At 34.2% G+C, this 14,416-nt stretch overlaps 1 protein-coding gene across 1 annotated transcript; it reads left to right on the forward strand.

Annotated features, from left to right (window-relative positions):
• Window positions 1–870: 870 nt before the first annotated feature.
• LOC111369665 (transcription initiation factor IIA large subunit-like) lies at window positions 871–14,311 on the forward strand. The gene is made up of 11 exons (XM_022991265.1): window positions 871–1,157; window positions 1,406–1,582; window positions 1,696–1,905; window positions 2,167–2,215; window positions 2,358–2,416; window positions 7,006–7,122; window positions 8,735–8,878; window positions 12,078–12,141; window positions 13,562–13,722; window positions 13,841–13,924; window positions 14,058–14,311. The coding sequence occupies exons 1-11, from the start codon at window positions 1,035–1,037 to the stop codon at window positions 14,079–14,081; spliced, it is 1,212 nt and encodes a 403-aa protein (XP_022847033.1). The 5' UTR covers window positions 871–1,034; the 3' UTR covers window positions 14,082–14,311.
• Window positions 14,312–14,416: the final 105 nt, after the last annotated feature.

A 14,416-nucleotide genomic window follows, 5' to 3' on the forward strand; every position in this document is an offset into this window, starting at 1 on the left:
AAAATATAAGAAATTTTTTCGATTTATGTGTAAAATTATTTCATTGGTGAATATGTAATTAAAAAATAAATTTTTGATAAAATGAAACTCAAACAATAGCTTACCAATTGTATACTTTTATTTATAAAGCGATAAAATAATAATTTTGGAACCTAAAACAATATGGAAACAAAAATTTAACAATACTTAACCAAATTTTCCCATAGTTGAATTTTTTAGCAATAAAAATTGAGAATCTTAAAAGCACAAGACCAAACGAAACTTGACTCGTAATACAGCAAATGCCAATGGACGATTGCTTAAATTTCCAATTATGGTTTCTTCCTCTCAAATTCACTTAAAACCTATTTGGTTTATATTAAAATCATATTAAAATTTCAAATCAAAATCAATAATTAATTTTAACCACTTATTTTATGGTATTTAGTATTCACAATTTACACTTAGATTCTGATTTTGGTTTAAAATAGGTATTTAGTATTCATAATTTAAAAAACTTAGATTCTGATTTTGGTTTAAAATAGGTATTTAGTATTCATAATTTAAAAAACTTAGATTCTGATTTTGGTTTAGAGCCTGTTTGAGAGTGATTTTTTTTCAAAAAATTGATTTTTTGACCGTTATTTCATTATTTCAGCCGTTATATTTGACTTTTTCTCTCACAAGTAAATCATATTTTTCTCCTAATGTTCAAAAAATCAATTTTAAAAATCACTTCCAAACATGCTCTTAATTATATTTCCTTATTCATTTATCAATCCCTAATCCTCAGATTGTTTTCTGTATGACGCCACGTGGAGCGATGCACGTTAAATGGATGCAAACCTATTTATAATCCGCTCTTTATTCTTCATTTCTGTTCCGCCTATTCTCTCTCCTCTTCCCCTCGGCACCCCCCCCGCCCTCTCTCTCTCGAATTCTCACTCACAAACCCTACACCCTATTTTTCCAGATTTTATTTAATTAATCCAAGATTTTTTAAAGGATTTCTCTCTCTTTCTTTTTTTTTTCTCTGAAACTTTGATTTTCCAGAGATGGCCAATTCTACCACCAGCACCGTTTATGCCCACGTTATTGAGGACGTCATCAACAAGTGCCGCGATGAGTACACCGACAATGGTGGTCCTGGCGACAATGTTCTCAATGAGCTCCAAGCAGTAATGATTTTTTACTTTGATTTAGTTCCTAATAATTTTTTTGTCCAGCTAAATAAATTTGTTGCTTCGTTGTCGTTTTTGGGTCTTTTTTAGAAATTACTGAATTTTATGTATTGTGTGTAAAAAAGGGATTTTTTGGGTAATTTGATTTGTGGGTTTAAGATGATCTAAGTTGTGATTTTATAAGTCTTGGATCGGTTGATGTGGAATTTCACAGTTGATGGTGTGTTTGTTGGTGGAATTTATAGTTATGGGAGTTGAAGATGATACAAGCAGGGGCAATCGTGGGCCCCATAGACAGGTCTGCAACCCAAAAGCCCGCACCTGGGGGTCCCATTCCTCCTAACCCAGTGCGTGACCTCAATGTTCCCTATGAAGGCACAGAGGAGTACGAAACTCCGACTGCTGATTTACTTTTCCCTCCGGTGAGCCATCGATTTTTCCATTTCGTGCAGCGGTAATGTGAAAATTTATGTTAAAAATGAAATTCTTTTAGATATACTAATTAACTTAAAAATTTCTTCTTTGGTACACATAGACTCCTTTGCAGACGCCACTGCCAGGGACAACACAGACTCCGTTGCCTGGAACTACCCAGACTCCTCTTACTGGAATGTCTGACAGCAGCTCGTTGTATAACATTCATACTGGCGGAACCCCGATAACCCCAAATGAGTATTCATCTGTGAATGACAATAGTGGGGTTCCCGACATGAGAGCTGGATCTGCAAGACCCAGCCCATATATGGTACAATCTTTTGCAGTATCTTTTCTTTGGCCTTTTATTATGGATATGACTTTTATTTGGAATTTCAAGTTGAGGAAGTTTCTTAGATATTTTCGTATACCCATCCTTTAAATCTGCATATGGGTTTAAACCCAGTGGTTTTAATATTGAATTGAATGTAGTAGACCTTTATTTTGAAATTAGATGACTATGTATAATGTATATTATTTTCTTTCATGGTGGGTGGTAGAAGTTCAAATTTTTCTGTTACTTATGTGGCAGGCACCTTCGCCCTGGTTGAATCAAAGGCCTCCTCTTGATGTGAATGTTGGTAAGCATAATGTGTGAAGAGCCTTATAAATAATTATCAATGAAATGTCCAATTAAACACACAAAAGTTGGTAACACAGTTTTAACGATTTCCTTTTCCAATTTTTTCCCCCCTCCTCCTGAACATTAATGGTTATTTGCAGCTTATGTGGAAGGCCGGGAAGAGGGTGAGAAGAGGGCCCCTCATCTTCCTTCAACACAGGTGACTATTATTTGTGGTTCAGGTTGACATTTATTGAGTTACTAGTATTTTACACAAAGAGGACTGTAGTACATTTGTTGCGCTAATATATTCTCTTATTTGCAAGAGATCGATGAAGACATAATTTTTCTGTTTCCTTAATTGCCTTTTGTTCTTTTCCGAAAAGGAACTTTTTAACTCACATGTAAAACTGCATACATATTTGAGGAAAGTTTATGCAAACTAGGTACAGAATATGTAAAGCCAATTTAGAGAAGTGGTGTTTGATCTCCACCTGACCATCTCCAAGCTTGGCTCTAACTTCTTAACTTTGTTAAGATAATGCAAACTCTGCAATCACTTCCAGTGAAGAAGAAAAGGGGAAAACAACAGCATGTGAGATATGTCAATTTGGTTCATAGTATTAAAAAAGTGAAATTATTGATTGGCTGAATGCTCAGTGACAGTTAGTATGGAATTTGTACCATATTACAGAGGGTAACTGATGCTCTGCAATGAAAAATCCTGCAGCAAATTGAATTTTGTGTTACACCATACTAGTTGTTGATATTAGTGTCCAAAGTGTTGTAATTCAAGGAAACTTGTGAATAGGATACTTGTTAAGGAGATGTTCTGCACGATTGGCAAGTATAATTTGCTATAATATTGAGGAAAACCTAGTGGCGTTCAAGGCATTAGGAAAGTGAGTGTGTTCACTGCTGTTGCTTTGCAGTTACCAATCTTCCTGTATTATGAGGAACCTTGAGATAATTTCATCAGATGACAATATTTAGATGTACATCGCCAAAAGGAAGTAATATAAATGATCTGATTCATTAAGAAATTGAGACGTCTGACTTAAAAAGAAAAATGACGAAGAATAGAGAAATTGGATTCACGTGAGAGAGATTGAGAGAGACCTGTGTGACAATGACAAGTAGGGCTCTTATTTCGTCTTATCTCTTGTTTAAAGTGCTCCTTTTGCTTTCATTGCTTGTATTGAAAGCTTTAGCTTTTAATCTGGCGTTTCCTAAAACAACCTCCTCCCTCAACAGTGGAGGCAATAAAATTCTATCCTTTTTTTGGCTAGTGGGAAAACTTCATTAATTTCTTTCATCATTTTCTACTTTCTTTGTCACGATTCTACCCATTCAGATTTCTTTCTTAGTGCTTTCTCTACAGTTATTCAAACCTTTTTTACTTCCACTTATTCCACGAAAATCCAGATTTACAGTGTGAGTTTCCTTGACAAAAAATGGACAAATATGACGAAAACTGTGCCAAGTGCACAGTTGAGTATCAAGGGATATATATGGGGAAATTTGCATTATTTGTCTCTACATTTGTGAAATTTAACAAATCTACCCTTCACATTATTTTAGCATATTTATTTCCTTTCCTCCATTTTGACCATTAAATTATGGATCTGTCAATTTCCCTAGTGCTTGTTTGTGGGGATTAAAATAAAAATTTTAATAGATTTTGATAAAAGTTAATGAAAGTTATGGGTTCCATAAAATATGTGGTTAAAATTAATTATTGACTTTGACTTAAAATTAATTTCTACCAAATAGTGGCTAAATAAACAAAAATAAAAGAAAGCAGTCAAACACCAAAAAATGAAGAAAAGTTGCAAATGGAGATGAATAAATTTCACTTAAAATAATAAAATACATATTAACACAAAAAAAAAAAAAAAAGAATTTAAAAAATTTCATCAATCCACCCTATCTGCGTCCAAACACCATCACCATGCTGGTGATTTTTATTAATCAAATATTTTAATTTGCCATAAAAAATATGAAAATGCAAGTATCATTATAGATAAAATACATAAACAAAATAAATTTTTGAAAAATTCTTTATACCACTAAATGCTTGGCCTACTATGTCCATATTTGTCAAACGTAGCTTAATTAGTGTTATGATAATTACATAAAATTGTCCATTTCTTGCGTTTTTTGCCACGTCAAATTAATTAAATTGCCATCATTATAAGAGAAAAATAAAGTCAACCAATTATTAATTTTAAGAAAAAAGGAGTCCATCCATTTTGTATTGTATCAAGCTGGTGTTTGGCCTCGAGTAAGGGTGGAGGATGGAATAGATGGGTACGATGGGGTTGGTGAGCTTGGTTGGGAAAGTTGAATTGGTTTTATTTGTTTGTGTTAATATGTATTTAATTGTTTTAAGTGAGATTTATTTGAATTTTATGAAAAATTACGGGGCTCCATTTGCCATTTTCGTTAATTTTATTGCTTTATTTTTATTTATTTAAAGAGAAGGGAAAATCCATCATTGAATGGTCGAAATGAAAGGAAGGATGAGTATTGCTACATAATTGAAAGGTTGGGACGGATCAATTGGTACTAGGATTCACCTTAAGTCTTTCATAATGCAGAGGTTTTGGGTTCGAATCTTGGTGGACGTGATAGAAATTTGTGAAAGGTAAAATTGGTTTCAGGCTCTCATAGAGCAAACATTATGTATGATATAATAGATTGGACACAGATGCTCGGATCATTACAAAAAGTTCTCTTTTTTTTTTTTTTTTTTTTTTTTTTTTTTTTTTTTTTTTTTTTTTGTAACGGCTCGAGCATGGCGTCCATGTCGTTATATCATACTACTGTTTGCTCTGGAAGAGACTTGCTTAATTAAAATCAAGATTTAATTTAAATCTATCATAAGAGATCTCGAGTTCAAATTCTGGAGGACGCGACAGAAAGTTGTGAGGGATGAGATAAAATTAGGCTCTCCAAGAGCGGACCTAGGTCGTTACAGTACATTTCAACACAAATCAATAAAATAATATAAAAGAATGTAAAATTCAAAGTTATACTCGTAATAACCATTCATATTGAAAATCCATAATAAAAAAATTAACAAAATAAAAAATTAACTTGCGCCCAAACATAAAGTAGATCAAGAAAGTAGCAAAAAAGGTTTTCACATTAGTAATAATAACATAACAAATTGTAATATACTACTAGGAGTAGAAACATCCTAGAAGTCTCCAATATCATCACTACAAATAGGATTTTTAATTAAATTGTCAAAATATCAGTTTCTGCTATCATTATCCCCATACTGTCAATTTCATCTCATTCTTTGACATCATTTTTCAATTGCAATGTTTGCCTTCTCTTTCCTCTCCCAAAAGAAAAAAAGGAAAAAAAATATAAGATTTTGCACCCAAATATAAAATTAATCAAAAGACATAGCAATATTGTAATCTACTACTAGGACTAGGAGTAGAAAAATCCTAGAAGTCTCTATTATTATGACTGCAAGTAGGATTTTGGATTGAATCATCAAAATATCATATTTCACTATCGTTGTTAATTTATTCTTATTCATTGACATCATTCTTCACTTGCAATGGTGCCTTCCCCTTCCCCCCCTCAAAAAAAAAAAAAAAAAAATTTATATATGTACTCAGAATACTCCAGACAAGACAAACTCATGTCTTAGCACCTCTGAGATTTAGTCTAGAGGCGTAAGCCTTGAGGCATTTAATGAAAGCGGCGAGGCTCTCCCCGAGGTTGCGTGGGTAGAGGGGCATGGTCAAATTAAAAAATCATGTGGATATGTCTAAATCATCTCTCTCTCTCTCTCTCTCTCAATTATTGGAGAGCACTCTATGATGCATGGTTTTTACCTTGGTGCCAGACACATTGTCAATCTTTCCAGTTACATTAGAGGGAGGAGAAGATAATAAGCAGACATTAAATTTTACGGCCTTTGCATAAAGTCAATCTCTTTTATGCCCATTACATATTTGGCTTCAAACCTAGATCCCCAATTATTCTTGGATTTATATCTCTGGAAGATGATGGAGTACAACCTTTATATCTACTACGCACGTCGGATTCTTCAAATATGCTTGCCTGTTTTTGTTTTTCTATCAGAAAATTAGTTTATTAATCATGATATGATGAGCATGTCTATTTTGGTTTATATGGAAATTCGAGATTCTACTTCCTTTTAAATTGAAAATGTGATTCTGTTCGGTTTAGTAATGAATGTTTAACTTATTAGAAGAGATAGAAACCAATGTTTCTTTAAACCCATATGTCATGTTATGATTATTAAACCGGTGCTCAATTACCTTAAGCACCATCAAAGCTCAATTTCATTACTATTTTGGGACTTAGGAGAGAAAATGAACCATTGCTTAGAACAGTACAGAAAGGAAAAGGAGAGAAGTTAGATGCATCATTGCTTGACGTCTGATCTGGTGAATGTGGTAGAGCAATAAATTTCTGATTTGCTCACCAAATGATAGTGCAGAATCAACAATGTAAGTATGCAACCATTAAAAAGAAAACTTGGTGGTGAATATTTATTGATAGGCTAAGTAACTATGATAGAAATGAAATTTTGTTGTGGACTTGTTAGGGTTGTTGGGAGATTGTTTGAATACATTGTGATGGAAAGAAAGCTGCTCTTCTTTATATATTGTTTTTGTTCCCTTATGATATTTAAATTTGAGGATTAATTCTGTCATCCAATGTTTTTATAAGGGAAAATATCCTCTTTTGCATATGTTTTCGCATGAAAAATTTCCTTCTACTGTTATTTTTTTAGTTACACTAGTATGGGCATTGCAGGATTTCTTCACAATGCCTTCTGGAAAGCGAAAACGGGAAGACTTTCCTTCACAACAGCACCCTGAAGGATACATCCCACAGCAAGATGGGGCTGGAGATATATCTGATGATATGAAGGTAGATCTTTTTCACTCTGAAGAATGCATAATTCCTTAGCGAACTTGTAGTTAACAACCTATGAACCATTGACCGACATGCTAATTCTGGATAATATCTAGAGCTCTCATCTTTCCCCTATAGATTTGATCGTTAAAAAGTTATTCTTTCAAGACATTATATAAACATTTTGCTACAGATCACATATTTAACACTTTTATCTTACTGGGGTGTAATTGAGGCTTAATAGAATGCCTTTTCTTGATCTTTTGGAAAATTATTGACATGTTACCTACATCCTTAATTCTGGATATTTTCTAGATTTCTATTCTTTCCCCTGTAGATCTGGTCATTAAAAAATACTGGTTATTCAATATTATCATAACATTGTTCTACAGAATATGTGCTTATGTTTTTAATATTGAAGCTTAATAAAACACACCTCAAATCTTTTGGAAAATTGATGTCATGTGCTTTTATACCTTGTCCTGAGACGGCCTTTCATTCTCCATTTTCTTCTTCTTGCTTCATTATTTGCTTTTCTTAATGGTTTCTGGTTTTTTTCAGATATTTTAAGTAAGCTAAGATAATCTGTTTTGCGAATTTTAACTTTTTGAGGATGGTCAACCGGAAATAATTCATGATAACTAGCCTTGGAAATGCCTGAAACTTTCACGCATCTGGTTTTTATGTGGATAAATCTTCTGTCTGCATTTTTTTTCTCGTAGTGCCATATGTCAAATGATATGAACTCCTGAATTTACCTGCACCTTTGCAACCCAAAAGTATATTTTTTCAAATGATTTGATTTTCCGTTTTTATTTAGTGCTTTCCTATGAAAAGTGGGAAGCTCCTCTTGATTTATGAGTAATGACTTGGTGACAAATTGTCCTTTAGGCTAACTTTCTTCGTTCTTGAGGAACAGCCAGATTATGAGACATTGATTAAATACATTGGTTTCTTAACACCTCCTAGTATTGTTGTTCTTTCCATCAAACATTGCTTTGTCAAGGGGGAATATAAAGAGCTCCTGATCTTGGTTGTCACGAGACAGATGCAATACACCTAAGTTCAGTTGCTATTTGAAATGCATAGAATTTCTCTCCTCTGTAACATGGAAAGCTGAAAAAGTGCTGGAACAAACAGAAACAGGAGCCAAAAGGAAAAATTGATGTTGATTGCATTCTTTTTGGGGTTATTCCCACTTTTCATGCTTTATGCTAAACATAATTGGCACATTTGCATAGGATGAGAAAAGGGAGAAGCAATGATATATTTGGATGCTAGGTTTGAGGATTAGGTCTTCTTTGTGGAGAGTGCAGTTGTGTATGCTGTTGCTGTGGTTGACTAGTTGTATATGCTAGGTTTGAGGTTTAGGCCTTCTATGTGGAGAGTGCAGTTGTATATGCTCTTGCTGTGGTTGAATAGAGCATGGTTCGTACTTGTTTTAGTGACTTGTCTCCTTATGGAGTAGATGGCAACATAGAATTAGTCACTTGACTCACTTGGCGGGTCATTTTGGTTGACCTTGTATTGTATTTACAGTTTGGATTACCTCTTGGATGGGTTATTCGTGTTTGATTCTCTTTTCTATTTTCTGCATCTTTATAAACTGCTTCATGGCGTTTGACAGGTAGATCAAGAGAGCAGCAGTCAGCATGTTTTGGTAAATTCTACGAAAAAGATGGTTGTTCAAAGGGAAGGATTGTCTTCTAGGATTCCTCAGTTGGATGGTCCCATACCCGATCCATACGATGACATGCTTTCTACACCTAATGTAAGTTTCTCTTCTTTGTCCTTGAAGTTTATGTGTGTGTGCATTGTGAATTTGTTCTTTGCTTTTTTTTTTCCCACTCAAATGTTGATAGAGTAAATGGGTGTAATGTTGTTTTCGCTAGATGGATTTTTTGTATTTTTTTTTATTATGGTCCATGTAGCACGCGCCTTTCATTTGATTGCATTTTTCTTATGACACGTGTTTTTCCCTAGTTTTATGACAAACCACACAACTTTTATGACAGGTATCCATTACTGTTTCTGTTGCTAAGCAGGCATGTGTTGACTTTGAGATTGATATGTCATTGTAGTAGATAAAAATATTTATAATGTAGAATAAGTGCCTTTGGCTGGTGATTGAAAGGTTTGCACAAAGAGTATTATTTAAAGAACTTTTTGTACTCCTTGAAGGTTAGCTGAATGCCAAATTTTACTGCAAAGGAATGCTTGTTCTTTGAACAATGAAGCATATGTTAAATATGGAAGGGCTTTAATTGATTCACTTGGATGCCAAATTCAATATCCTAAATGGAAGTTTAGCATCTGTAACAGTTTATTATCATTTTTTACTATGTTAGAATGGATGAAATTATTGTTCTTTTGGCCTCTTCTACATTACCTCTGAGACAATTCAACTTCTAGCCAAAAGACGTTAATTTTAATTTGAAAAGGAAGGATTCAACTGTAACTCTTCTTTTTCGTTTGCTCTTCTCTTTCGTTTTCTTAATCCGCATTTAATCCACAGAGATGTAATTTGGGAACAAATTCTTATCATATATTACTTTGGGAACAAATCCATGTATCATGGAACCCTTTCACCACTATGGCTTAGCAGGATAAATAGCAAACTAAGCTTTAAAAGTTTCCTTAGAAGTAAATCATTCAGTTTTAAAATAAAAACAACTTTCCACGGATGTAATTGTGTAACGAACTTGTCATGTCTCTTGAAACCCTTGCACGAGTATCAGTTGGCAGGATTAATACTATATTTAATTTTATTTAGGGAAAATTGCAGTAGCGGTCCCTAACTTTTTGATTTTTAGCAGACTTTACCTTAACCGCCACCACTGAACCCGAACCAGATCAACTGCCACCGCCCCCAGCGCCACAGCCTCCAATGACCTTAAACGCTGCCGCCACCCACTCTCTCCACCATGTAACAACTTTTTGAAAGATTATATTTCCAAGAACATCAAAAGATCAAATGACCAGCGGAAATAAACAAATAAAAAAATGTATAGTGAAATTTTGCAGCTGGGTTTCCATTCCTTGGGATATTCAATAATTGAATCACCATTAAGACACAAGTTTCGCACTTAGTTTCAATCCAAAATCTAAAATTCTTTAATTCAGCTTCTCCAATTCTTCATAAACTACCCTGGTGGTTTGTTGGAATTCGGATGGGTTTGTTGGGATTTAGACCAAAATGATTAGAAAACTAAACCACTGCAAACATTAACCTATATATATTACTGGTAAAATCAGTATCTAAGACGGTGACGAGCCCGAGAGAAAATGTCTGCAACAATAAAGAACACTGAACAATTGTCTCCAACGATGGGTCTTAAAAGGAAAAAAAAATGCGGCTTCTGTTTTTGAGGATTAGGCAGCCGAATTTGTCAATGAGAGCCTCATGTTCTTCGGGTGCTTCCTTGGATTCTTTGCACATCCGGGCTTCCAATCGATAAGGATTATACAAAATATTTTGATGTTTTGGTAGGGAAGATCGTGGCGGTGGCTATGGAAGGAGGCGGCGGCGGAAATGGATAGTTGATTTGGTTTGAGTTTGGCAGAGGTTGGTCGGGGGTGGAGGGGGATGGGGAACAGTGCTGTTTTGTTTTTCTTTATTTATTTTTTAAATTAATTTATGTTAAAATAGAGATGTTACCATTTCTTCCTTTTTAAATTTGGTCAAAATCAATTCTTTAGTCAACTAACGGTCAAATGGATCCATCCATTTGTCCTTGTGTTACAATAAAATGAAAGGTTTGGGACCTCTGGTGGCACAAACTAAAAATTAAGGTGAAGTCTTCTAAAAATCAAAATGTTTGGGATCCCTGTTGCAATTTTCCCTTTTACTTATTGTCAAAGTTGGATATAAGTAAGCTGTTTTGACGTTAAGGTAAGAGTTACTTTCAGTATGAGTATTTTTTTATTTGTATTCGAGAAAAAAAATCCTATCCTAACATGCTTGGAATTAAAGTAAGCTTAGCCAAGCATACTCCTCTCCTCTATTGCTATTTAAATTTGATTCACCATTTATTTGTAGAAGTTGACAATATCAATTGGAACCCTTCTTGAAGGACTTGGAAATTTTATACATGAGTTCCTTCAAAAATTTTTTGTCTGTTATTTATCACATGGAACTGGTTTTGGTCAACGATATCCTTGCTCCTGAACCTGGCACGTTAGCTAACTTTTTAGTATTTGCATAAGTTGTTTCTCTGCCTTTTAAGTTGTATGTTCTGAGATGCTTCAAAATATTTTACCTTTTAAAGCCATTGCCTTCTTTTAATGTTCCAGAGGAATTTCTCTTTCATCTAAATGTGGAGGGGATTACAAGACTGAATCTCATTTTTACTAATTAGCTTCCAAAACTTTGAATTTTGTTTCAAGTTAAATGAAATGCTATGGAGACAATTTGAGAGTTTTGATTGACACTTGATCGACTACTATTAAAAAAACTGAGTTCTCGGTGGTGAAAAAGCCGCAACATGGTGCATTTGATTAAATGCTATGGAAACAATTTGAGATTTTTGATTGACACTTGATCGATTAATATTAAAAAAACTGCGTTCTTGGTGGTAAAAAAAGCCGTAACATGGTGCATTTGATTAAATGCTATGGAACCAATTTGATTGACACTTGATCTACTAATATTGAAAAACTGCATTTTCGGTGGTAAAAGAGCAGTAACATGGTGGATTTGTATTGTAATGGCTGATAACAAGTTTGAAAACATTGTTATTCAATGTGCTTCATTTCAATTGGCATGTGCATATCCTGACCAGGATCTTTCATATGCAGGCTACCATTTCATCTTAAGTGTTTCAATTTTCACGATAACTGAGAGAAATATAATTTTTATTTCATTTATATAACTGTAATGTGTTCTGTTTCATGACGTAAATGACATGTTTTAACATGATGAAACTCACTGGAATCACTTTAACTTACCTGGCTGTTTTTTGGAACTGAAGATATACAATTATCAAGGTGTTGCCAATGAAGACTACAATATAGTGAACACACCCGCGCCACATGGTATAACTCTTCATCTATCTTGCACCGTGTGATATGTCTTAAAGTTTTCGTGCACTTATGTTGATGCATTTTGTTTGCAATTATCTAGAGGGTTGATGAATTAAAATTAAGCAAATTCTTGAGTTTCTAAAATTTTTAGACTTCTGAAATGCCCTTTCAATTTCAGTGCAAATGCAGCTGAATAAAACTGTCAAGTGCTAAGTACAATGGATTTTATGCATTTTGAAGAACAGTATTTGCTCAACAAAGATAAAGTTGTAATTTGTGAATAGAACTGATGGAGATGTGGACATTGCATTTAACAATGTTTTGGTTAATGTACCTATGTCCATTGCTAAAAAGCTTCCCCCTTTGGGTTTCATCAATTCCAGTTGTTGAAGTAAAAACAGGATCTTTATTCCTGTGGAGTATCTGTTCAGTTACATCTATAACCTTATCTGTTCTTTGGATGGTCAGTTCAATTCTAGCAAATTACACCCCAATCTTTACTGTATTACTTACAGCAACAATCCTTTTCTTTCAGTTGGAAGGGACAATCCTTTTCCAGGATTATGCTTAGAAGATCAACTAGAAAGAAACTGTGTGTATTTTAGCTCATTAAGAGCCTCTTCGATAGGGTGATATAGCAATTTAAGTTCAACAGGAAGTCTGATATAGATATCAAGTTTCTATGAATGATAGTTGTTTCGGTAGAGGATTTGAGCTCGATCGTTGATATGATTTGAACAAGTTCAAATAAGTAATATCTTGACGAAATATAACAAGAGGGATGCAAGAGATGTAATAAGATATATTGTATTGTTTTACTTTTTGAAGAACGTGACAATGGAGCCTAATGATTTGACTTGTGGATACGAAAGTGCAAGTACCAATAGCTCTCTCAAATTCTTCTATACTTCTATTTCTCGTTGGTGATTGAAGTTGAAATTAAAAGCTTATTTGTGTGAGAGCAAAAGATAGTTGTTCTGAAAACAGATGATTAACAAAGAGTGGCTATAGTGTATACTTAAGCACAAGTTAAGCTCTAACAACAGCTAACTGAAGATGTCCGCAAGTCAATTAAGAAGGCTTGCTACGGTTATCTTTTCATATTTTTTTGCAAATATGATAGTGAATAGTTGGGATAGGGGACGTGGGGCTGACTTTAGTTGCCTATGTATTATAAAACTAAGTTTGACATGACATATCCCCTTGGTTGATTTCACCATGTGGCAATACTTGAGATCCTTTATCCTGATCAGATATCTGCTTTATGTTTTGATGTGGAACTTCATTGAGGTTGTTTGAAACTCTTGTTAGAGATACTATCATCCAGATACTCTTACTCTCTTAAATAGAAGACTTGTTTGCAATCATCAAAACCTAAGAGATTGAATCTCGTTAAGCCTAACAGTTGTTCTGACATCTGCACGTTTTTTAGAGCTGCAAGCACCGACTCCCACTCCTGCTCCCCAGAATGACATTGCAGATGATGACGAAGACGAACCTTTGAATGAAGATGATGACGACGATGATTTGGATGATGTGGACCAAGGGGCGGATCTGAACACAACGCATTTGGTTCTGGCACAATTTGACAAGGTAATTGACCTAAAGAGAGTTTTCCCGTTTGTTTCCTATGGTCCTTTGATGTGTTCTCATTCTTTCAGCTATGTTAATTCTAAAATGATAATATATCTGATGGATGCTTGTTTTATAGGTGACACGTACCAAGAGCAAGTGGAAATGCACTCTGAAAGATGGCATTATGCACATAAACAACAAAGACATTCTGTTCAACAAGGTGATTCTGTCTTGACAATAATTTTATTTACCTATTCCTTTCTTTTGATTCATATGCTGCTGCTCTTTACATTTTGTGAGTGCATCATCTGGAAATTTAGAATCATAATTTTGGTGCTCTGTTTCTTCCACAGGCAACAGGAGAATTCGAATTCTGATCCATTAGAGAGAGACTCTCTTCCCAGATGGCTGTTTAATATGGAGAAAGACCAGAGATCTCTCTATCTTTTATATTGTTGTCTTTGTTCTCTATTATTAAATGAAAACTAGAGAGGATTAGGATTGAGCCCTTGATGCTTTTCGGAAGGTTTCCTGCTTATGTACATGAAGACAGTTTTTGCTCCGACTGTCCTTTTTAAGTTTCGTGAATCTTATCTATTGAACTCCATTAATTGCACACTTGCTGTGACATATATTACTCATATCAAATTTTATTGAGTATATGAGATTTGAATTTCTCTAAGTTCGATATTGTAAATTCTTATTTCGTCAT

Source organism: Olea europaea, chromosome 20 (assembly GCF_002742605.1).
Source record: "Olea europaea var. sylvestris chromosome 20, O_europaea_v1, whole genome shotgun sequence".
NCBI lineage: Eukaryota > Viridiplantae > Streptophyta > Magnoliopsida > Lamiales > Oleaceae > Olea > Olea europaea.

What these genes read in the sequence shown, in the direction of transcription:
- LOC111369665 (XM_022991265.1), top strand. Translation starts at nt 1,035, where the DNA reads ATGGCCAATTCTACCACCAGCACCGTTTATGCCCACGTTATTGAGGAC. An exon ending in ATATATCTGATGATATGAAG is followed by an intron (nt 7,123 to 8,734) that starts GTAGATCTTTTT and finishes GGCGTTTGACAG; the next exon opens with GTAGATCAAGAGAGCAGCAG. An exon ending in TTCTGGCACAATTTGACAAG is followed by an intron (nt 13,723 to 13,840) that starts GTAATTGACCTA and finishes CTTGTTTTATAG; the next exon opens with GTGACACGTACCAAGAGCAA.